Raw genomic sequence first — 24,863 nt, 5'->3', positions numbered from 1 at the left:
TTAGAAGGCTAATGTAGTGTACAGAACAAAGCATTGTGGAGCTTGGTAAAGGGAGCAGTTCTGAGTGTTCACGGTGGAGAGGTGGATTGAGACAGTTTTGAAGAGGTAGACACTGTAGCCTTAGTGACAGCATGGCTGAGCGAAGTCAAAGATGGAGATGCTGAGGGTAAATCCAGTGTCCTGCTTTAGTAATGACTTGAGAAGATCTCACCAATTGTTTCAAGTAATAATTTGAGAGAAGGCATTGCAAATTGGCCAGGAATTGAGGGAGCTGGGATGTGTCAGATGGTTTTACAGAGGGTTTAGGAACAGGTGTTGGCCTTCTTGGTGGAAATTAAACAGTTGGTAGCTAGAGGTGAGTGAGAGGAAGCCATTTTTAAGAATATTAGTGTGAAAAGAGAAGGTTGATGTGGATATTCTGGAGTTCTCAAAAGATTGCAGTGGAAATAACAGTAGCCACTAAGCCGGGCAGTGGTGGCGCACGCCTTTGATCCCAGCACTCAGGAGGCAGAGGAAGGCAGATCTTTGTGAGTTTGAGGCCAGCCTGGTCCATAGAGCAAGATCCAGGACAGCCAAGGCTACACAAAGAAACCCTGTCTTGAAAAACAAAACAAAAACAAACAAACAAACAAAAGCCACTAACCTGAGAAATGAGCAGTTTTTAACAAAGACTGGAATGTCAGGAATAGAGAGTTTCCAGAAGGGAGAGGGCAGTGGTATTAAAGGCAGCCTGGAGATGGAACAGACTTTGTCCAGTGTTTCGAATGGCAGCTGGGAGCTGCTGATGGCCTTAGTGAGGACAGCTGCCAGAGCCAAGGGAGAGAGTCAGAACTGCCAGGGAACCACCGCTCTTCTTGTAAGACATTGGTTCATAAAAACCATGTCATCTGGCTGGTGGAAAGAATGGGAAGGAAAAAGGGAAAGTGTGCAGAGAAAATTTCCATCGACTATGTTTTGGTTAACAGTAAGTAAGAGTGAGTAGAGAGAGTGAAGACCAAAAGGAAACAGTACTTGGCAGAGCAGCGCTGAGCAATGAGATTGGCAGTGTGCGTGTGTGTGTGTGTGTGTGTGTGTGTGTGTGTGTGTGTGTGTGTGTGTGTGTGTAAGGTATTTTTGAGGGAAGATGCTCATTGCATGTTGTGAGAGAGCCTACAGGATTCTTTAGAGATTTTTAAGAACTTGGAGAAATGTGTGCTTTTGTGTTGGAAGATAGGATAGGACAGAGCTGAATTGAACACTAACCTACCAAATAGGAATGTTCAAAAGAATGAGAGGATGTATGCTAAACTCTGGCGATGACAGTGTAGAGAAATCCATTAACCTGTCTCATTGGAGGAGGGAAATGTATTGGTTAATTATAGAAATGTAAAGTATATTCAACTGAAAGTAAAGTTTCTGATTTTATGGATAGTTGGAGATGAAAAGGTAAGAGGCGAGAAATTTAGATTCAAAGAGAACGAGGCTGACTGGAGTCCCTGGACCTTCATTGCTTTCCTCCCTCGGGACAGTGGTGGAGCAGCCTCCGGATAGTCCTGCACATGGCCAGTTTCTCTGGGTTCTTCAAGGCAGTAGACTTAGTCAACAATGGCTGAGAAATCACACTTCGGTGGTCCCTCTGGCTTTGTACCTGTAGGGGGCAAGTGTGCTCAGAGCACCTCACTCAGCCAGAAGCTAGAACCCCTTCATTCTTGTGTAGCTTGATTTTGCTTCAGAGAAGATAGTTTATCACACAAGAGCAAGACTAAGATGCTGAGATGTCCTCAGCAGTGCACACAGCCTTACTTAAATGCATTGCTTCCTGTGGAGATCCAGTGTTTAGATCATGCTGCTCATAGTGAACAGAGGGCTCAAATGTGCTCCTGTGACTACTAAACTGGGCTGGGGTTCTTTTTCTTTTGTAGATCATTGCTGTGCACCCACAGTTCGTGAGATCCAGTTGTAAGCAGTTTGTGACAGGAGGGAAAAAGGTAATGCTGGGTGTCTGCTAGGATGCGTGGCCGGTGACAAATGATGGCAGAATGAAACTGTGAGACTTTGATCTCTAGGGACTTGCAGCCTCAGTTAGCCCACTACCTTCCTCTGAAGTAGGTAACACCTGAAGTGTGAAAATAATGGCCTGTCCACACACACAAAAAGAGGCAGCATTTCAAAGTAACAAAAAGTGATTGAATTAGGGATTGCTCCTCCTGTTTGTAACAAACCTCCTGTAGGCTGAGGTAGTGTGAGGAGAGTTACTGCTGCTCTTAATTGGTATGTTCATAGCGCATTGTATGATTTCAGTGCTCCTCAAAACAGTGAGCAAGTAAAACTTTCCTCAACATCTTTCTGTTTATAGAACTAATGAATCCTGAAATTAAAGAATCATGGTGATTGTATGCCAGTTGTTTTCTGTTTTATTATCAGAGCATTTTTAAAGTCTTTTTTTAATTTTTTATTTTATAACAAACACTATCACATATGAGAAATGAAAATACTACTTGGTATACAGCCCTTGAAAAAAGGTAGTGTACTGAGGGATTTCAGTAGTGATGTAGCTGTGAGATGGTGGCTTTGAGACCCGCATTCCAAAGCATCTAGAATGTCCCATGGTGTGAGTTACTTGTCCTCTCCCTGCGCTCTTGTAGTATATAGAGTGAGGTGCTAGGAAAGCACACCATCGTTCCCTCTTTATTGTCAAGGCTCTGTGGCAGACCTGGGGACCCATTCTATGGCACAGAATCAAGATGACACCAGCTCTGATTTCTTCTCAGGAGTTACCCATTCCCTTCCCACCTTCTAGGCCATCTCCATCTTTCGATTCTAGTCCTATTTACATTATACAAGATGTTTATGCTGTTAGTAATGGGAATCTAGGCTTAGTCTGACATTCCCTGCCTCCAACAGAATTAAATCCCTTCCTTGTCTCTGACAATTTTGAGGGAGACTAATTTTAAAACCCCTCTTATTTCATTATTGAACAGATTTTGGTTAGGAGATTTTGTTTGCGTAAATTCACTTCACTTTGACTACAACCTATGCCCTTGGCTAGAATTCAGTGAGGATAAAGAGTTAATGATCTGTTGCCATTCTTAAACATTGCTTAAAACAGGATGCTTGTATTAATAGTTTGGAATCTAAGAGCTCAGAGATTAGGTGCTGTTGAGGATCTAGGTAAGCACTCAACAACGAGTTACATCCCAGCCCAGGTATTGCTCTTGAAACATTCTTGAGCTTTCTTTAGGAGGCCATTATAAAATCTCTAATGTGTTAGGAGTTTTATGAAACATGGATGCATTTTTTTATCTGAAGAATGTGACATGCATATTATTGATTTGTTTCCTTGTATCCATTGGGTTTATTATGGAAGTCTGCAGTTTGAAAATAGTAAAATGTTGCATTTGTTTTTATAAACTCTGATGACATTTTTAGTTAAATGATATTTTCAAAATTTATTGGCTTGGTATGGTTGAAGAAATCTCTAGAACATTTCTTTGTTCTGTACCAACATTTAAAGATTGCCTGTGCTACATGCTTTTCACATTATTGTATTTTGTTGAAATGGGTGTATTTAATTGGAGATATGGTTTTATTATTCATTTATTTACTTACTTACTTTGATACAGGGTCTCTTGGAATTAGTTATGTAGACCAGATTGGCCTTGAACTCACAGAGAGCTGTCTGTTTCTGTCATCCAAGTTCTGGGACTAAAGGCATGTACCACCATGTCTAGGCTAAGAAATATATCTTTTATTTTTTATTTTAATAACTATTTTATGTGTATGGTGTTTTGCCTGCAAGTATATCTATCTGTCTACCACATGCATTCCTGGTGCCCTCAAAGCCCAGAAGATGGCGTCTGATCCCTTGGAACTAGAGTTACAGATGGTATGAACCACCATGTGGGTACTGGGAGTCAAACTTGGGTTTTCTGGAAGAATAGCCAGTGCTCTTAACCACTGAGCCATCTCTTCAGCACCTTGTTTTTTTTTTTTTTTTAAGTAAGAAAAAAGGCTTTTATAGATTATATTAAGTACTGACTATTATTAGTGATTAATTTCATTTGGAAAATGTTGGCAAACTTTCAGGACTTACTGAGTTATAGGTGTTTATAAACCTTGAAACATGAGGAAAACAAAGACTGCATTGGTCCAAAGGCAAAGTCTTATTGTTTTTATTTATATATTTATTTATTACTTATTATTTTTTTTTTAATTTTTATTTTGCAATACAATTCAGTTCTACATATCAGCCACAGATTCCCTTGTTCTCCCCCCTCCTGCCCCCCTCACCTTCCCCCCCAGCCCGCCCCCGATTCCAATCTCCTCCAGGGCAAAGCCATCCCCACAGACTGAGATCAACCTGGTGGACTCAGTCCAGGTAGGTCCAGTCCCCTCCTCCCAGGCCGAGCCAAGGGACCCTGCATAGGCCCCAGGTTTCAAACAGCCAACTCATGCAATGAGCACCGGACCCGGTGCCACTGCCTGGATGCCTCCCAAACAGATCAGGCCAATCAACTGTCTCACCCACTCAGAGGGCCTGATCCAGTTGGTGACCCCTCAGCCATTGGTTCATATTTCATGTGTTTCCGTTCGTTCAGCTATTTGTCTCTGTGCTTAATCCGACCTTGGTCACAACAATTCTCGCTCATATAAACCCTCCTCATTCTCGCTAATTGGACTCCCAGAGATCCACCTGGGGCCTAGTCATGGGTCTCTGCATCCAGATCCCTCAGTAGTTGGATGAGGTTTCTAGCACGACAATTAGGGTGTTTGGCCATCCCATCACCAGAGTAGGTCAGTTCGGACTGTCTCTCGACCATTGCCAGCAGTCTGTTGTGGGGGTATCTTTGTGGATTTCTGTGGGCCTCTCTAGCACTTTGTTTCTTCCTATTCTCATGTGGTCTTCATTTACCATGGTCTCCTATTCCTTGTTCTCCCTCTCTGTTGTTGATCCAGCTGGGATCTCCCACTCACCCAAGCTCTCTTTCCCTCGACCCTCGCCCTTCACTACCCCCACTCATGTCCAGGCTGTTCATGTAGATCTCAATCCATTTCTCTGTCATTGGGCGATCCCTGTGTCTTTCTTGGGGTCCTGTTTTCCAGGTAGCCTGCCTGGTGATGTGAGTAGCAGTCCAGTCATCCTTGTTCCACATCTAGTATCCTGTTATGAGTGAGTACATACCATGTTTGTCTTTCTGAGTCTGGGATACCTCACTCAGGATGATTTTTTCTAGATCCATCCATTTGTCTGCAAACCTCATGATGTCATTGTTTTTCTCTGCTGAGTAGTATTCCATTGTGTATATGTACCACATTTTGTTTATCCATTCTTCCGTTGAAGGGCATCTAGTTTGTTTCCATGTTCTGGCTATTACAAACAATGCTGATATGAACATAGCTGAACAAGTGCTCTTGTGGTGTGGTTGAGCATTCCTTGGGTATATGCCCAAGAGTGGTATAGCTGGATCTTGGGGGAGATGGATTCCCAATTTTCTAAGAAATCGCCATATTGATTTCCAAAGTGGTTGTACAAGCTTGCATTCCCACCAGCAGTGGAGGAGAGTTCCCCTAGCTCCACATCCTCTCCAGCATAAGGTGTCTTCAGTGTTTTTGATCTTAGCCATTCTGACAGGCGTAAGGTGGTATCTCAAAGTTGTTTTGATTTGCATTTCCCTGATGATTAGGGATGTTGAGCAATTCCTTAAATGTCTTTCAGCCATTTGAGTTTCCTCTGTTGAGAATTCTCTGTTTAGTTCTATAGCCCATTTCTTAATTGGACTGTTGGGCATTTTGGTGTCTAATTTCTTGAGTTCTTTATATATTCTGGATATCAGTCCTCTGTCAGATGTGGGACTGGTGAATATCTTTTCCCATTCTGTAGGCTGTCGCTTTGCTTTGTTGACCGTATCCTTTGCCCTACAAAAGCTTCTCAGTTTCAAGAGGTCCCATTGATTGATTGTTTCTCTCAGTGTCTGTGCTACTGGTGTTCTATTTAGAAAGTGGTCTCCTATGCCAATGCGTTCAAGACTACTTCCAACTTTCTCTTCTAGCAGGTTCAGAGTAGCTGGATTTATGTTGAGGTCCTTGATCCACTTGGACTTAAGTTTTGTGCACGGTGATAGATATGGATCTATTTGCAGCCTTCTACATGTTGATATCCAGTTTTGCCAGCACCATTTGTTGAAGATGCTTTCTTTTTTCCATTGTGCACTTTTGGCTTCTTTGTCAAAAATTATTTGTTCATAGGTGTGCGGATTAATGTCAGGGTCTTCAATTCGATTCCATTGGTCCACATGTCAGTTTTTATGCCAGTACCAAGCTGTTTTTATTACTGTAGCTCTATAGTAGAGCTTGAAGTAGGGATCGTGATGCCTCCAGAGGTTGTTTTATTGTACAGGATTCTTTTGGCTATCCTGGGTTTTTTGTTTTTCCATATGAATTTGAGTATTATTCTTTCCAGGTCTTAGCAGAATTGTGTTGGTATTTTGATGGGGATTGCATTGAATCTGTAGATTGCTTTTGGTAAGATTGCCATTTTTACTATGTTAGTTCTGCCTATCCATGAGCATGGGAGATCTTTCCATTTTCTGACATCTTCTTCAATTTCTTTTTTCAGGGACTTAAAGTTCTTGTCATATAGGTCCTTCACTTACTTGGTTAGTGTTACCCCAAGGTATTTTATGTCATTTGTGGCTATAGTAAAGGGTGATGTATCTCTGATTTCCTTCTCCGCTTTTTTGTCCATTGTATATAGGAGGGCTACTGATTTTTTTGAGTTGATCTTGTATCCTGCTATGTTGCTGAAGGTGTTTATAAGTTGTATCAGTTCCTTGGTGGAATCTTTGGGGTTGCTCAAGTATACTATCATGTCATCTGCAAATAGGGAAAGCTTGACTTCTTCCTTTCCGATTTGTATCCCCTTAATCTCCTTATGTTGTCTTATTGCTCTGGCTAGAACTTCAAGTACTATATTGAATAAGTATGGGGAGAGCGGACAGCCTTGCCTCGTTCCTGATTTTAGTGAAATTGCTTTGAGTTTCTCTCCATTTAATTTGATGTTGGCTGTTGGCTTGCTGTAAATTGCCTTTATTATGTTTAGGTATGTTCCCTGTATTCCTGATCGCTCCAAGACCTTTTTTTTATTTATATATTTATTTATTACTTATTTTTTTAATTAAGATTTTTTTCATTCATTTTACACACCAAAGATCCCCCTTTTCCCTCCTCCCCCCTCCACTCCCCCCAACAAGAAGGCAAGGCCTCCCATGGGGAGGCACATTCAGTAGAGGCAAGTCCAAGCCCTTTCCCCTGCCTCAAGGCTGTGTGAGGTGCCCTATCATAGGTAGTGGGCTCCAAAAAGCCTGCTCATCCACCAGGGATGGATTCTGATCCTACCACCAGGGGGCCCCCCAAGCAGATCAAGCTATGCAATTGTCTCACCATGTAGAGGGCCTACCTAGTCCAGTCCCATGCAGGCTTCATAGCTATTGATCCAACTATCCATGAATTCCCACTAGTTTGGTTTGGTCGTCTCTGCAGGTTTCCCCATTGTGGTCCTGATGCACTTGCTCATAGAATCCCTCTTCTCTCTCTTTGACTGGATTCCTGGAGCTCTGCCTGGTATTTGGCTGTGTATCTCTGCATCTGCTTCTATCAGTCATTGGAGGAAAGCTCTGTGATGACAGTAGGGTCACTAGGGTAAGCCAGTTCAGTTCAGGCACCCTCTCCACTATTTCTAGTAGTCCAAGCTGGGGTCATCTTTGGGGATTCCTGGCAACTTCCCTAGCACTGGGTTTCTCTCTATCCCCATGATATCTCCCTCTATGATTAAGAAAATGTGGTACATATACACAATGGAGTACTACTCAGCAGAGAAAAATGACATCATTAAATTTGCAGGCAAATGGATAGAACTAGAAAATATCCTAATGAGGTAACCCAGACTCAGAAGGACAAACATGGTATGTACCCACTCACAAGTGGGTACTAGATGTAAAGCAAGGGATAACCAGACAACAACCCACAACTCCAGAGAAGGTAATAACAAGAAAGACCCAAAGAGGGATGCACGGATTGCCCTGGGAAGGGGAAATAGATGAGATCTCCGTGAGTAAACTGGGGATGCGGGGTGGGCAATGGAGGGTAGGGGATAGGGGATGAGAACATAAGGGAATGGGATGGTCGAACAGGGATGGAGTGGGCAATCTTATTGTTTTAACTGGAGTTTTAAACTAGAACCAGAAATGAACAGAACCAGTTGATAAGTCCAGCGTTTAGCTACTATTGATAACCTTACAGTAATCATATGTCATGGGCACCAAGAGTCTGCTGTAAAGAGTGGGAAGCAGATCACACAGAAGAAAAGAAAAAATAAAGGCAAATACTGTGTAATTGAGAGGCTTGAGTCAGAAATAACTTGACATTCAAAAACTTAGAGAATGCCCAGATGGAGGTATGATGTGGAGCAAAGGTGATTTTACAGGTAAGAACACTAATTACACACTTCTTTTCAATAGTCCTTTACACTATGTGCCAACTTCTATAAACAGGGTTGAAGTGGCTCATGAGCTGGGGATGGAGAAGGCAGGCAGGAAAGTGAAAGTCTGATATTAAGATATGTGGGCTATTGATAAGAATAGTTAGTCTTCTTATTTAATATTTTAGTTTTTAAAGTATTTTTAAAGGATTGATTTATTTATGTATTTTTATTTACATATGGGTGTTTTGTCTGCACAGCAGAAGAGAGCATCAGGTCCCATGGGACTACAGTTATAGATGGTTTTGAGCCACCATGTGGGTGCTGGAAATTGAACTCAGGGTCTTTGGAAGAGCAGCCAGTGCTCTTTTCTGTTTTTTAGGTTCTCAAGGTAACTTCTTAGTAGTTGAATATTGTAGTTGAGTTTATGGACTTCACTGCTTGACATATGAGCATAAAAGCTTATTCAAAATTCTGTTTTGTTTCCATGTTGAAAAAAGAAAGAAAGAAAATCAGAAGCTCATCTTTGAAAAGTGTCATCAGAGGGAGTGCTAGCACAATGGAACCAGTGGATTTTTATACAAGTAGGAAGCAATCTAATAAATGAGCATAGCCAGTGAGTTTCCACTTTAGACATAAAGCTGCCAAGTCTGGATGCTTTTTTTAATTGTAAGGTTTTCTCTGTCGGCAAGATAAATAGCTTTATACAACCTTCACCTTTGAACTCCAAAATACATTTCAGTGATAACTGATTCTACTTCTTTGACAAATTATTAGCTCATTGTGACAGTGTTTGCAGTGACGTTCATTTGTAGAAGTGAGATAGTCAACTGCTTGGCATTGTTGTGGGATCAAATAAAGGGACCTGGGTATGCACACAGGTTTCTTTATATGCTAAAAAAAATCAGTCAGCAGACAGGGAAAGGACCTGTTTGAATGAAATGAGGACAGTCATTTCCCTGTTCTGGGCTGGAGACTTTGTGGTGTTTTTTTGTTGTTGTTTTGTTTTGTTTGTTTGTTTTGGGGATGATGGTGGTATAGTTGTATCATACCTTGCCTGTAGGCTTCCACTGGTGATCTGCAAATAAAAATTGCATTTGAATATTCTAAAGATGATTCAATAAAATAGCTTCCTTAAAATATAATTTTAACAAATTTTCAAGATTATTTTGTTTTTCCAGTTTTATTGAGGTGTATTTAACACATATAGTTCAATATGAGGATTTGATCAAACATACCTGGTTCTCTCATGTAGTTATATTTTCTTATATGTGGTGAAAAGACTTAAGATCTAGTCTCAGTACATTTCAGTCATCCACTTATTAACTATGGTCCCTATATTGTACATTGGATCCTCAGAACTTACACAGCTTGAGGTGGAAAAATGTCTGTCCTATGCCCAACACCTCCATTCACCCACCCCAGCTGTAAATGTTTTCAGCAGTGCGATTGCCAAGGAGCCTTTCGTCCTGCTGGGATCACTAAACACCGAGTGCAGAGGTATTTTCTTATCTGCTTGTTTATCCTTTGGTCAGATGGGACCCGGATATTTTTAGGGTTGCAAGGATTTAGACATGAGCTATGTACAGTGTATGCATAGTCCAAGGACATGACTGTGCAGGATAGTTATGAACATTGTCCTGAGATGGCCATAGGCAGCCTGTACCATCTCACACAGTTCTTCCATTATACTCTTCAGCTGAACATTTGTGAAGAATTAAGAATACATGCTTGAAGACTTCCTGTTCAAGTCAGTATTAAGTCACAGGACATCACCAAGTTTATGTGCTGATGATTTATGTTGAACTGCTAAAAAAAAAAAAAATCCCCCTTTTCTTCTATATACTGTATTCCAAGTTGTGTTTCCATTCCTAGAATTTCATGCTATCAGCAGATCAACACTGTAGAAACACCAATTCACAGGAAGTAGAACACAAATGTAACCTTCACAAACCATTTTTCTCAATCATATAAAACCAATTTGTAAATTAACTCCATGGCAACATATTTTGGTAGAGTTTTCTGTATCTTCTATACTGGTTGAGGGTAAATATAGAAATCAGTTTCTTAAACTAGCAATCACTTAAGTCACAACATTGACATTTTATTTTTTCATTTATACCAAATGTCAGTTGATTTCCTGGTGTCTAGATGTAGGGTTCCCAGTCTTTGGTATCGACAGTGGATGTGGAATGTGGGAAGGGTCCATGCCAGCTTCATTTTCTTTTATGAGTCCCTTGACACAAGGCCATCAACTGCCCATTGAGAAGATCTTTCTGCAAGGAGTTCAACTAAAATTTCCATATATAGTAGTTACCTTTTGGTGCATGCGTATATGTGCATGTTCACATGTATGTGTGTATGCATGTAATTGTGTCTGACCATGCAAGTGGAGACCAGCGGACAAACTCAGCTGTAGTCCACTTATTTTTTTCTTTCTTTCTCCTCTTTTTGTCTTGTTTTAAAAAGGATCTCTCACTGACCTGAACCTCACTATGTAGACTGAGATGACCAGTCAATGAGCCTCAAGCAATTGGCCTTCCTTTGATTCCCCACTACTGGGATTAAAAGCATATGGTTGGCTTCTTTTGCGTGGGTTCTGGGGATCAAACTCACACCTTTATGCTTAAAAGGCAAGCCCTTTGCAGCTGTACTCCAGCCCTTTTTATGTGCGATAATATGTGTATTGATCATAGCACTTCCTTGAATCCTTCTCTTCCTGAAGCAATCAAGTCACTGTCACTTCCTATTTACTGTATTTCTCATTGCATATTTGAGTAGTAGAATTGCTAGTTAGTGGAGAGATGCTCATCATGTTCTCTTGTGGGGCTTAATACAGGTTGACTGTTATTAATATTCCCTCCCTTTCTTTCTAAGTAGGACTGAATAAAACAGGGGATTACAGGTACAACTGTTGTTAGTTAGTGTCACTCATACAAACTAAAGTGCTCATTTCAAGGACTACTCAGCTCAGATCTGTTTCTTGAGCACATCTTTGTGGAGGGTTCCAGGTAATGTTATTCCTTGCACACTGTATTGTGACAGTGGGTGGTGTTTTTTTTTCACAAGAATGTGAGTGGGGTAATAGTAGTGGAATGACATTGGTAAGATCACTAATTAATCAGAATGATGATCTGGGGAGAAATGAATGTTCTGAATCATTGGAGAAAGAAAGATGTACAGGTATTTTTCTTTGTATGTATGTACATATGTAAGGATATAAGTTTTACTTTGGAGAAATCTCATAGTGGTATTTTCTTTGTTTTTAAACTTTCAACCAATATTCCTCTTGGTTATTTTTAACAGTGAAGATTGGAACATACTAAATACCTAAATGGGCTGTGTGCCCTATGTCCATAGATCATTAGAACTGCCATGGCATATTAGGAAGAGGATGTCAGAAAGATGATCTTTTAAGATGGAGCAATTTTAGGATGTGATTTGGAGGAGGCTTAAGGAGGCACATGTTTGTTCTAGAATGGATGCTTTACTGTAAAGAGGCCAGAGTAATTGTGTTCTTGAGTATTTAAATAAGCCTTATCTAGGAGGACAGAGGCTAAGCCAAGGCTGAAGTATAATAGTAAAGAAGCTGGGTCTCTCACTTTCGACAGGATGAAGTGTGTGATTATTTTTTTTTTGGAAAGCATTCATTGAGACATGCTTATGGAATGATCTTGTCTATACCAATATCCTTCATGCTCGCAGAGTGGCCTTGTATACTGCTGGTGCTCTGTGAAGTTGCTTGTTTGTCAGAAGACCAAGTCTTCCCTGTGAGTGACAAGACAGGCCCTTTACAGATGTCAGCCTTTCTCTTTGTCAGTGGGAGTAAGTAAAGTGCCCGCATCTGTTAGAGTGTTTTTGTTGGCGCACTTTTCCAAAGTGTATGAAGGGTCCCATGGCATTGGAAATATAATTATGTATATAGGTACATTCAGGATTGGCTATAGACCAAATCATTGATTGTAGTGTGTCTGAGCAGGATTATGAACATACTTTTTGGTCTTCATTGGCATTCATTTAATCTTTTTTGTTAGAAGCATTCATTTATTTTATAATAAAATAGCGAAAGAATGGATAAAGTCATCTCAATTTAGGACTTGTTTTTATTTAAAATTTTATAGTATATGAAATTCCCTACGTTGAAGTTGTTTAGTATTGTTTAATATTTGCCTGATTGTCCATTCTACAGGTCTGTTTAGTTTTCTTAGCTATTCTTCTGTTATTGAACCTTTAGTTTGTATCCATGTTTGTCAACAGTCTACTTGTGTTGTTTTTTATCATTATTATTATTAATGTATTTTTGAGACAGAGTCTCGCATAGCCCAGACATCTGGCTTCAAACACCTACCTAGCTAAGGGTAACCATGAACTTTTGATCCATCTCCCTCCATATCCTGAATGGTAGGGATACAGGAGTGGATAATCACACCTGATTTATTTTGTCCTGGGGATGGAGCCCCCACTCTACCAACTGAGCTCCAGATCCAGTCCACTAGTGCATATTAGTTGTACAAATTAATAGGCTTCACTGTGACATTTCCATAACGCATGTATTGTGTTTTGATTTTTATCAACCCTTCTTACGACCCATTCTTTTCTTTGTTCCTATTTCTCTTTGATAGTCTCTCTCTTCCTGTGTTCCCTTTCCCTAATGGTTTCTCTTCTACTTATAGGTTGTATTTTAAAATCTGTCTGGCTTATTACACTTAGCATAATCTCCATTTTCATTCATTGTTCTGCATGTGATATATCATTCTTTGTGATTGACCAGTATTCTACTATGCATTTATGCTATATTTTCTTTATGCTTGCATCTGCTGGTAGGCACCTAGGTTTATTTCATAATTTAATTATTAAGAATAATATTGAAGAAAACATGGATGGACGAATGTCTCTGTAGTATGATTAGATTTCTTGGGATATATATTTAGGAGTGGAGTAGAATCATATGGTAGTTCTATTTTTGGTTTTTTGAGAAACTTACACACTGACTTATAAAGTATTTATTTAGATCAGTTAGCCACTTATTGACTGAATAGCTTGTTCTTTTGGTGATTCAATTTTGTTAATTTGTTATATATTCTAGATATTAAGACTCAGTCAGGTAACTAGCCATCAAGCATATTTTCCGATCTATATGCCATCTCTTCACTTGGTCATTTTCTTTGTTGTGCTGAATCTAGGAATCTTTGGGCATGAACTTTTGTCTGTTGGTTGAACTATTTTCCTAGCATTGATTCCTTTGATTAGAATTTTTAAGTCAAAGGTTATGACTAGGTTTTATGTATTTGAACACATTGCTGAGTAAACTTATATTTCGAACAATGCACACTCGTTTATACCAGCTATGTGCAAATAGCTTACTTCGTTGTGTCTCTGCCAAACATTATTTTGCAATGTCTTTTAACTATTAGAAATTTTGAACATTCATATTATTCACGTCCATTTCTACCCTTATAATACGTCTGGTGACATTCTTTGCTCAGGGCAGCTTTTAATATTATAATAGAAGCCAGGCCATTGAAGACTGTCCACTTGATATTTATTGTCAGTTTGAAAACAAATTATTGCTGCCTACTGAATAGCCTGAAGCCTTTTTATCAATATTGTCTAAATCTGGGATAATTATTCCTGTTCCTAGGGAGATACTATATAGGAGTCCAAATAAGACTTACAGTAGAAATTGAAGTATGTAAGGAGTGGTTACATATGTTGATTGCATATTGCATATGATTGCATATGTATATCATATCCCATAGATGTGAGTCTGTTCAAAACCCACTTTTATAGACCTACCCGTGACTGACAGTGTGCCTGGTCTTTCATGAAGCAACTGACTGTGTGCCCAGTTAATGTCAGCCTTTCATAATGATGATAGGGAAAGTAATTATAACAAATTAAGATGGGTTCATTTAACTTGTTTTTTCTGTTGAAGGAGGTCATGATCATAAGGTTTTTCTTCCCTTTGTTTTACATAGAGCTATGTGAAGGGTTTATTCAAATATGCAAATAAGATAGCTTTTATGTTATGCAAATTTGTCAATTTTGTATTTCTTTTTCATACCCTTCTTGCCATGATTCCCTTCCAGTGGTCCATTTACAGTTGAGGTACTATACAGGTAAAATTAGAGATTTTTGTTCCTGACACAGGACATGAGTTCAGATATGGGCAGCTTTTAGACTTTCTCTTCTCTGCTGCTGAAGGTCTGACCTCGAGTCCAGGCCTCGAGATACATCTTAAAGTGGCCACAATCTGAACTATAAGCCTATCTCTGTTAAGTCTGGTGATATGGATCTGTGTGGAAGATTTTCTTATAGTAGCAGAATTATTAATAAATGGTACAATTATTTCTCAGTCATTTATAGTCAGGAACTTGCATCTGTAAATATTATAGTTGAAGGGTTAAATGGTCTACCCTTCATATATATATTTTAGTCTGTAGGGGTAGATGGGTTTATGTACAGATTTACATCTGTCATCTGTTTTACAACACAAAAGAAACTCCTCCTCAAGGGATCCCTGGGGTTCAGTAACTTCTTTTCATGTGGACTTGACTTTACAATGTCTCAGTTTTGTTTTGTTTTCAGCTATCAATATGTCCACATAGTTTTCACAAAATTAGCTAGTTTCCAGTGCTTACATCATGTTTCCTGTATTTCCTATAAAGCTCATAGCTGGCCATGCTGTGAGACTCCTGTATGCAAAGGCGCTTTCTGTAGCAGCAGTGTTTGGTCTGCATTTGACTTCTTTTAAGCACATGAAGTTGCCTTTAGAAAAAGACATTTGAAGGAATATAATATATCCAGAAATTAACCAGTGTATTTAAAGCAAGAAGATACTTCAGATTGTCCCCCTTTCTTGCCATGTTTTATGATCTTTCTTGCAGGACATTAAAACAAAACAAACCAAAAAATGAACAAAAAACTGTGTTTTAAACCTTGGTCCTGAGCCAAAGCTAGAAGCAAGATGAAGGTTCCCACTTGCTCCCCTGGCTACTTGGCCACTCCTGGCTCTGTCTGAATTATAGGCTCCTCTCTGCTGTGTACAACCAGTACCTTCTGGCTAATGTTTCATTCAATTGTCCTTTCCACTTGCAGGAAAGACTTATTTCAGTTTTAGTTATGGGAGGATATGTGTGCTCTGTGTGTGCCTTGTATGTGCGAGTGCCCATGGAGGCCAGTTAGCCCTGATGTAGGAGCCGAGAACTAAGTTCTGATCCTCTCAGAGAGCAGCAAGCACTCTTAACCACTGAGCCATCTCTCCAGTCCTGTGTTTCTGCTTTTAGAATTTTATCTTGATCTTTCTCAAGTCTTTAAGTCCCATAATATGACTTCCTACCTTAATATCTTTGTCTTGTTTTACTGAGATTTCCTTGTTAGGTTCTGATTTGCTGAAATTTATCTTTTTAAAAGATTCTCACATTATTATTATTATTATTATTGATTTATCAAGACAAGGTTTCTCTGTATAGCCCTGGCCATCCTGAAACTTGCTTTGTAGACTATCCTTTTGAGGCTGTCCCCTAACTCAGAGATTCACCTGCCTCTGCCTCCTGAGTGCTGGGATTAAAGGTGTGCACCATCCCGTTATTCCCACCATATTATTATCTTTTCATTGTCTAGTATCTCATCTGACTTAGCAGAGGTTATCTTTTATGGAATTGTTTTTCTTGAGACCCTTGGTCCTTCCTATAGGATCATATCTGCTTCCCATGGCATGATCCCACTGTCCCAGTCTTTGCTATTTTTTTGTCTTCCTCAAAGCAAGCAGCATTGCATGTGTTGAGGAAGGCTAAAAAGTTATGTTGTCCATAAACTTGGAAGATCCTGAGCTGACGATTGAAACACGCACCTTACCTCTATCTGGGGATTTGGGTGATTGGTAATGATAGCACGGAGCCAGAACCAGAGGCTTTATCGCAACTGTTAGGGAGCTTGGCACAGGTGTGGGAGATTCTGGGATGTGCATCCTACACCACTCTGTAATGTAGAAAAGTGTTAGATACATCTATCAGCACCAAACACAGAAGAATAAAGTATATTGCTGGTATGTGAAGGCTCCTATTGAAATATAAGTACTGAGAGTGCTGACTGCCAGAATGTGGATTTATGGGAAATAAAGCTCTAAAATACTTTCTCCAACAACAACAAAAATATAGACCTCTTGGAAACAGCTTTTCCTCTCCATGTACTTAGCTCCCATTGAGCTTAAATTGCTCTCAGTATTGGGATAATGACAATTCGATAATACAGGATGTGGAAGACAAACCAAATAAATTAACCAGCTGCTTTTAAGGCTAGTTCGTTCAATGACTTACCCCTAAAATGCTTTGTAGAGCATTCGTGCTCAGTAGGTCTCTAGGCAGTTTTATGACTAGAAGAAAGAAATGGATTTTATTAAATGTCAGTGAAATAGGGGCAGATAGCTTTGTGGTACTTAAATTAGTGCGGAATGTGTGTAAGAAAAGTAGTTTATCTTTCTCTAAATCATCAGTACAGAACCTTCCTTGGCATTCCTGCTAGAAAATGTGTTCCTCCTCAAAATTCCCATAGATTAGGCTAAAACAGTAAATGGAAGTGTACTATTTGGTGCTGATCTCCTGTGTGAAGCCCTGTGTATCTTGGAGTAAATCCCACAGAAAGCCAGTGATAAAAAAAAAAAAAAACCAAACCAAAAAAAAAAAAAACAAAAAACTCAGCAACCACTAGCAGACACATGAAGTTGAATACCATATGAGGCTTCGAAGCTAGAACTTGTGAGTAAGGAATATGGGCAGAGGAACTGATAAGGAACCAGGGACTTGATGCAAGGAGAAGAGCTGCTTAGGTACAGAGAACCTGAGAGGTGAATGCCATCCAGGTCCAGAGCCTTCTGCAGGGCCCAGAAGAACATCACTGTGCAAGCCAAACATAGGGCATATCTGTGTCCTTTTATGAAAAGAGATCAGCAGCTACTTAAATGAAGCATGAGAAAACTGACGTTAAAAGTAGTTTTCAAATTTTTGATAAGCTTTATATAAGTTACATACTCTACCCTTGAGGAATGGGCATTAGCCCGCCATTGCAGGAACTGGGGACGAGCTCAATAGAATAAGTCCCTTCTCTTATGTGTTAATTGTATGAATAAGCTTGGAGGTCTTTTCATTTTAGAGATGGCAGATTCCCATGTATTGGATGCAGTTTTTGAAGTATCAGGAGTTACAGATAGGTTGTATAGCTGAAAAGAGGCTCTGGGCCATTACACAGCTCCACAAAAGTGGCAGATACATCGTGAATTGACAATGAGGGCAGGATTAAGAATAGCCCTCAGAAAGCCTGCTTGCTGTGTACTGTCCATCATACCCATGTGTCTAGCAATGAGAAAGGCATGGTCCTTTCCCCAGCATGGAGAGGCAGGGAAGCTCAGATGATACCCAGACCCAGGGAAGAGGAGGCCGTAACTGGACAGTGGTGCTGTGATTGGACCAGCATGATTATAAAGCACATAACAGGACCAAGCAATTGGAGAGACATGGCTTACAGAAGATGCTTGCTTATTTACAGGTAATTCATTTTTATCCACAAAAGACAATAGTGATGTGATAAAAACTATTACATTTTGAGAAACATCCAAGATCTTCACCAACCCCACATCTGACAGAGGACTGATATCCAGAATATATAAGGAACTCAAGAAATTAGACATCAAAATGCCCAACAGTCCAATTAAGAAATGGGCTATAGAACTAAACAGAGAATTCTCAACAGAGGAAACTCAAATGGCTGAAAGACATTTAAGGAATTGCTCAACATCCCTAATCATCAGGGAAATGCAAATCAAAACAACTCTGAGATACCACCTTATGCCTGTCAGAATGACTAAGATAAAAAACACTGAAGACACCTTATGCTGGAGAGGATGTGGAGCTAGGGGAACTCTCCTCCAGTGCTGGTGGGAATGCAAGCTTGTACAACCACTTTGGAAATCAATATGGCGCTTTCTTAGAAAATTGGGAATCCATCTCCCCCAAGATCCAGCTATACCACTCTTGGGCATATACCCAAGGAATGCTCAACCACACCACAAGAGCACTTGTTCAGCTATGTTCATATCAGCATTGTTTGTAATAGCCAGAACATGGAAACAACCTAGATGCCCTTCAACGGAAGAATGGATAAACAAAATGTGGTACATATACACAATGGAATACTACTCAGCAGAGAGAAACATCCAAGAATCAGACAAATCACATTTAACTTGTAGTGATAAATAGTTTCAAATGTCTCATTTGTTTAGAGAAGTTAGCATGTTTCCTCTTTTTGGTTTGGGGGTTTGTTTTGTTTTTCCAACATGTGACTTTTGCATACATGTCCTTGGCCTTTCTCTCTATGAAGCCTTCACTGAAAGTGTAGAGGGATCTTTGGTCTTCCCATCATGTCAAAGGAGTTTATAGAGTTTGTCTGAATCAAACCTGACATAGACTGACTTCTGAATTCCTGTCTCCTTCCTTTTCTTCCTTTCCCCTCCTAGAAGTTTTCCCCAGAGCTAGGACAGAACAAAGGGAAGACAGGGGCCAGCTGGCCTCAGTTTCCCCTGCTAACCCAAGCACACTGATTGTAACAGAGGGGACTTGGTGGAGTGAATTTGAAAAAAAAAGAACAGAAGATAAAAATGTAACAAATTGAGACCATTGTCCTTGGAGGTGTGGGTGGGTAGAGGTGGGGTGGGTAGAGGTGGAGATGGATGGAAGCAAAGGTGGGTGGAGGTGTGGGTGGGTAGAGGTGGAGATGGGTGGAAGCAAAGGTGGGTGGAGGTGTGGGTGGGCAGAGGTGGAGATGGGTGGAAGCAAAGGTGGGTGGAGGTGGGGTGTGTTGAGGGTGGTGGAAAGAGTCCTCAAGCATCTTTCTGGAAGACTCTGTAGCACTATGGATACAAAGCTCTGTTTTAGACCTGGTTATTTTAACCTAGAAATTGGGTTCTTCTAAGAGCCATGATCTCTTGAGCCCTGGATGGTAGTTATCTAAGTTTCTATTACCAGACCTGATTTCCCTCCTACTCATCAGGCCTTAACTCCAGTTAGACAGCAGTTGGTTACTGCCAAGATACAAATCTCACCATTACCTTTAGGGATATTTTGCCATGTTGTATTTTGTGGTATAGAGACATTCCAGCTGGATTTCTTCAGATGTAAGTATATAACATGGAATGACTAACTGCAGGAACCAGGAAGAGTTCATAGGGATGTGTGAGGCTGGGTGAGAGAATAGCAGAATGACTTCTTTTATCTAGTCAAATGTAGGGCATTTCTGTACTCTTTACATGTCTTACTATACAGAAAGAAAAATCAACACCCTTTCACCTAATTGCTCAATTTTTAAAATTGCTAATATCTCACTTTCTTTTTCCTTTCAAATGAATTTCTAGTACTTTGAGAATAACTAGAATTAATTCCTTGATATTTTCTATGGTCCTTTATGAGAGTCACGTGGTAAACTGATGTGACTAAAACTCTTTTTATGGACTTCAGTGGAGTGTCTTTGTTTGACTTCTGTGTGGCTTTTGTAACTTCCATATCTGTAATCAGATGTTTCTCTTCTGACCAGTCCCAAATAACTGACTCAGGCTGAATATAAATTATAAATGCTTGGCAGATAGCTCAGGCTTATTACTAGCTAACTCTTACATTTAAATGAACTCATATCCCTGTTTACACTCTGCCACGAGGTGGTACCTTTATTAGCATGGCATGTTCATCTCCAGCTCCCTATGCTTCTGGCCAGTGACTCCTGCCTGCACTAACAAGTGAGAGTAACACATATTCATAATGTAGAAAAGGATTGTTCCACAGCACATATCTGAGCTGTTTCCTTTTTCTCATTTTTATTGGTTTCCTGAAGGTTAGTTGGCTTAGTACTCTAGGTATAATATGATTTTTTTTTTTTTACAAAGTTGGAGAATATTTTTAATCTTTTATTGTCCTTTATTAACTTCTTATTTTTGTTATCCCTGAAGAGTGGTGATATGAGGAATTAAATCTAACTTTTAAAGCTGCTGTCTGTTCTGTGGGATATCTTAGGCCTTTGGAGTCCCAAGGAAGAGATTTATCCCATTCCCTGGCTAATATCAATTCTTCTCAGATACCAAGCCTTCTGTAGGTGCCCAGCAATCCCAGTGTGCCTGTGTTCTTTCATGGTGACAGCAGAAGTGAGGACAGTTTGGCCTGTATAGCCTGAGCCTTTGTGCTTCAGCTGTGGGTTCCTAGGACTAGCCTCCCATCCACGCTTGTCACACTGAGCATACAGGGTTGGCACTCTGGTACCTAACTGAGCAGCTTCTGTCAGGCTGCTTTGCGGAGAATGTGAAATCACAGCCTCTACTGGGTTCTCACTTTTTACAAATTTTAAAAAATTTTTAATTTAAACTTTGGGTAAACAAAGTGCATATTGTTTATCTTTCCTCTCAATACTGAGTTGGTTCTGAGGTGGGAATTGATGGTGGAAGTAATATGTTGCCACTCTACCAGGCTTCTCTCCTGTCCACCTAGCCAGTTATTTTTCTTAGCAGATAGTGATCAGCACTCACTGTGCCCTGCCCATATCTCACAATCCCCTCCAGACCAAGGCCACAGGTAGAGGAGAGATTCTGTGATCTTACCAATTTCTCCTGGTTAAAACAGTTATTAACTGTTTATTTTTAGTGGATTAGGAATCCTTTTCTGTCTCCAAAAATATACTCTTATTTTTTTTTCTCCTTTTCCAAATTTCAAACCTTGTAGCAAATTCATTGTTCTGCTCACTTGGATGGGCAGCGTTCTGTTAGGTCTTTTCCCTGTGTGACAAGAAGGGAAGAGTCTGAATCTCAGTGCAAGGCCACCCCTGTGGATTTCTAGCTAGGTAGCTAAGGATGAGATGAGTTACAAGATCAGTGAAACTGGGTGCAGTATTTCTGATGGAAGATGGATGGTGAGGCCAGCTTACTTTTGTACAAGTAACAGAGAACTTCAAACATTTATAGCACATTGACATGAATATATTCAGCTTACTTGTGAGAATGCACATTTTCTTTTTTTATATCAATTCTAATTATGGATATGTAAAGAATGAGAAAGATATGTAGGAAATATAAGTAAAATATAAATTTATTCTTAATGCATGATCTTTTCTCCCCAGTGCTTTGGACATGGTTGGAGATACACAAAACACTGACGTGAACTGAAACAGGAGTTTTAAAAATTCTCTTGTCTGGTGTGGTGGCATCTGCCAGTAATCCTAGAATTTGGGGGCAGAGAGATTGTAGGCCCACAATTCTACAACAAGATTCTAGGCCAGCAATAGTGGAACTTCTCTCTTCAGTGCTGTGGATATTACTCTGTATAAATAAAATGCTGATTGGCCAGTAGCCAGGCAGGAAGTATAGGCGGGACAAGCAGAGAAGAGAATTCTGGGAACAGGAAGGCTGAGTCAGAGAGATGCTGTCAGCTGCTGCCATGAGTACCAACATGTAAGATACTGGTAAGCCACGAGCCATGTGGCAAGGTATAGATTTATAGAAGTGGGTTAATTTAAGATGTAAGAACAGTTAGCAAGAAGCCTGCCACGGCCATACAGTTTATAAGTAATATAAGTCTCTGTGTATTTACTTGGTTGAGTCTGAGTGGCTGCGAGACTGGTGGGTGAGAGAGATTTGTCCTGACTGTGGGCCAGGGAGGACTGGAGAAAACTCCAGCTACACTTCAGGACCCTCAGTTCTGCTGTGGTGTCTGTTCTTAGTACTAGTTAGTATGTAGTGGTGAAACTCGTACTTCTGGATAATGTGCTTTTAGTGACACATGGTAAAAATGTCATTGCTTAAAGAATTGAAGTTGAGTATATCATAAAAAATATTTTACAAATATGTGAATTATCAGAACTATATCTTTTTCAGGATTTAGGAGTTTTGACCAGTTATATATATATATATATATATATATATATATATATATATATATATATATATATATATTTTGGTTTTTCGAGACAGGGTTTCTCTGTGTAGCTTTGTGCCTTTCCTGGAACTCACTTGGTAGCCCAGGCTGGCCTCGAACTCACAGAGATCCGCTTGGCTCTGCCTCCCAAGTGCTGGGATTAAAGGCGTGCGCCACCACCGCCCGGCAACCAGTTATATTTTATATTAAAATTTCCAGTAGGATTTCACAGTAGATTCTACTCTATACAGTGTCTAGCTACTGTGGACTATTTAGAGACCCTAAATCCTAAAGCAAATGATCTGTACTTTGTAATTTGATTTACTGCTCAAAAGATACTGTCAAATTATTTGCTTTGGATTAAATGAAAGAAAAGCTGACCGTTTCAAACTAAAGCAGTTTAATCTGTGATGACTTTCTTGTCAGTGAGAAATTTAAGAGGTTCTGATTTTCCAGTTTACAAAATGAATTGGTTCTTAGTTCCTTATTTGAAAAGCTTTCCTGAAGCTACTACTCACTAAGGCATTGTTTGCCCAGAGTCCTGGTGTTTTGGTGCCATCTTGTGGCTGGAATATGTCATAACCTCAATGCTCGAATCTGATTTAAATAGAGATCCAGGCAGTTTAAGATACATAGGGAATTCTTTCCAAAAGCAAGTTATCCACTAAAAATAAATACACACACACACACACACACACACACACACACACTAACACACTATTTAGAGTGGCTTATTTGTCACTTGGTAACACTGACAGGCAGAAGAGGTAAGTAAAAGATCTTTGTGACTCTGGGTGTCTGAAAGCCTGTGTTTTGCTGTGTCCTCAGTTGCTGCTGTTTGAACGGACATGGATTAACAGATGGAAGTCTTCAGTCCTGCACGAAGGGGAAGGGAACATAAGAAGTGTGAAATGGAAAGGCCATCTGATTGCTTGGGCCAATAACATGGTAAAGGCTCATGTCTGTCTCTCTAAGTCTGTGCAGTGGCAGAAGCTTGGCCAGATTGAAAGGTCTGGGACAGAGAAGATGATAACACACAATGGGGTGATGATTCTAATAGACACAAGTGACACTGATCCCACACCTCAGAGCCTAAGGAAGGCAGAGCACTTTGGGTTATAGTAGTACAGTAATTCCCAACATACTGTAGACTGTGTTTTACAGTAGGAATTTTGAGGTACAGAGTAGCCAAGAGAATGAAAAGCCATTTTAATAATTGAAGGGCTGCTCCAGGAATGAGTTCTGGGACTGCCATTTACCCATTGCCCAGAGGCCACTGATAGAAGTAAGTAGAGACTATTTTTGATTTCTCCTTTCCTTCCAATATAATCATAGGCCAAAACATAGACCTGCTATTTAAAAAGTGTATTGTACTTTCAGTGTTGCACTTATTTAAAGTTTATTTAACATGAAGTGGGTCCTGGAGAAAGTTTAAAAAATAATCCTTTTCCGTATCTGTCATATTATCTGAAATTTCAGTACGTAATTGAGAAAATCAGTCCATTCGGTTAGAAACCATCTCAGTTCAACCCTCCTGTTTGGGGTTTTCCTTACTTCTCTTGGTTCCCAAAGAAAGTAAACAACCATGGTCTCGAGGCTCATTTTCAGCCAGCAGTATACTTGATGTTTCCATTTGAGCACTTTGAAATGTCACACGTAATTTTCTTTGAGTGGATGGGTTTTCAGAATCAACACGTTTCTGAAAAAGCAAACCTCATTCCTGTGCAGAGAGTTCCATTAGAAGTGCCTGTCTCCTGTCAGGTTGCAAGCAAATGGTGTATCTGTGCATTGCATGTTTGTGTGGGATTTACATCACCCATGCTATCCACTAATAACACAGCCTCTGTCCAGAAAGAAGTATGTAGGTTGCCTTGCAGTTTGGGTTCTCATAGGGTTTGTGTAAAGCATGATTGTGCCTTTGTATGGCTCCTTGCCATGCCCAGTAAATACCATCATTGTTTTGATATAGCATGCCTATTGATATGTTCCCTTTCCAGAATGCAGGATGCCTAACATTGTTTTGTTTTGTAGGGTGTGAAGATTTTTGACATCACCTCAAAGCAAAGAATTACCAATGTTCCCCGAGATGATATAAGTCTTCGCCCAGATATGTATCCCTGCAGCCTCTGCTGGAAGGACACTGTGACACTCATTATTGGTTGGGGAGCTTCCATCAAGGTGGTTTACCTGGTCTTTATTTTAAACCCAAATCATTATAGATTCATTGAGAATGGTCTAAAGAAATACATATTCAATTCATGAATGATTTCTGGGAAACCTAATATTTTCACCTGAATGCTGTGGTAATAGGACAGTTTACTTCACAAGTATAGATTTTAAGATGTGCTCTTTCTTTTCTGTGTTGTGCAAAGCAATTGCCCTTTTCTGTTCTCAGGATGATGCTGTATTTGTTGAGTTCTGTTTTAATTTCCCACAATCCCACTGCAGTCTCTTAGCTGTTTTTG

At 39.9% G+C, this 24,863-nt stretch overlaps 1 protein-coding gene across 1 annotated transcript in view; it reads left to right on the top strand.

Annotated features, from left to right (window-relative positions):
* Vps41 (VPS41 subunit of HOPS complex) overlaps positions 1–24,863 on the top strand; it is a 163,997-nt gene that overhangs the window by 70,900 nt on the left and 68,234 nt on the right. The window contains exons 7-9 of the mRNA XM_059263371.1: positions 1,902–1,967; positions 23,227–23,346; positions 24,430–24,576. Coding sequence (XP_059119354.1) covers positions 1,902–1,967; positions 23,227–23,346; positions 24,430–24,576 — 333 coding nt within the window. The remainder of the gene's footprint in view (positions 1–1,901; positions 1,968–23,226; positions 23,347–24,429; positions 24,577–24,863) is intronic.

The sequence above is a fragment of the Peromyscus eremicus genome, chromosome 5 (genome assembly GCF_949786415.1).
Source record: "Peromyscus eremicus chromosome 5, PerEre_H2_v1, whole genome shotgun sequence".
Lineage (NCBI taxonomy): Eukaryota > Metazoa > Chordata > Mammalia > Rodentia > Cricetidae > Peromyscus > Peromyscus eremicus.
Note: the sequence above shows the minus strand (reverse complement) of the source record. Positions and strands in the feature narration are given on the sequence as shown.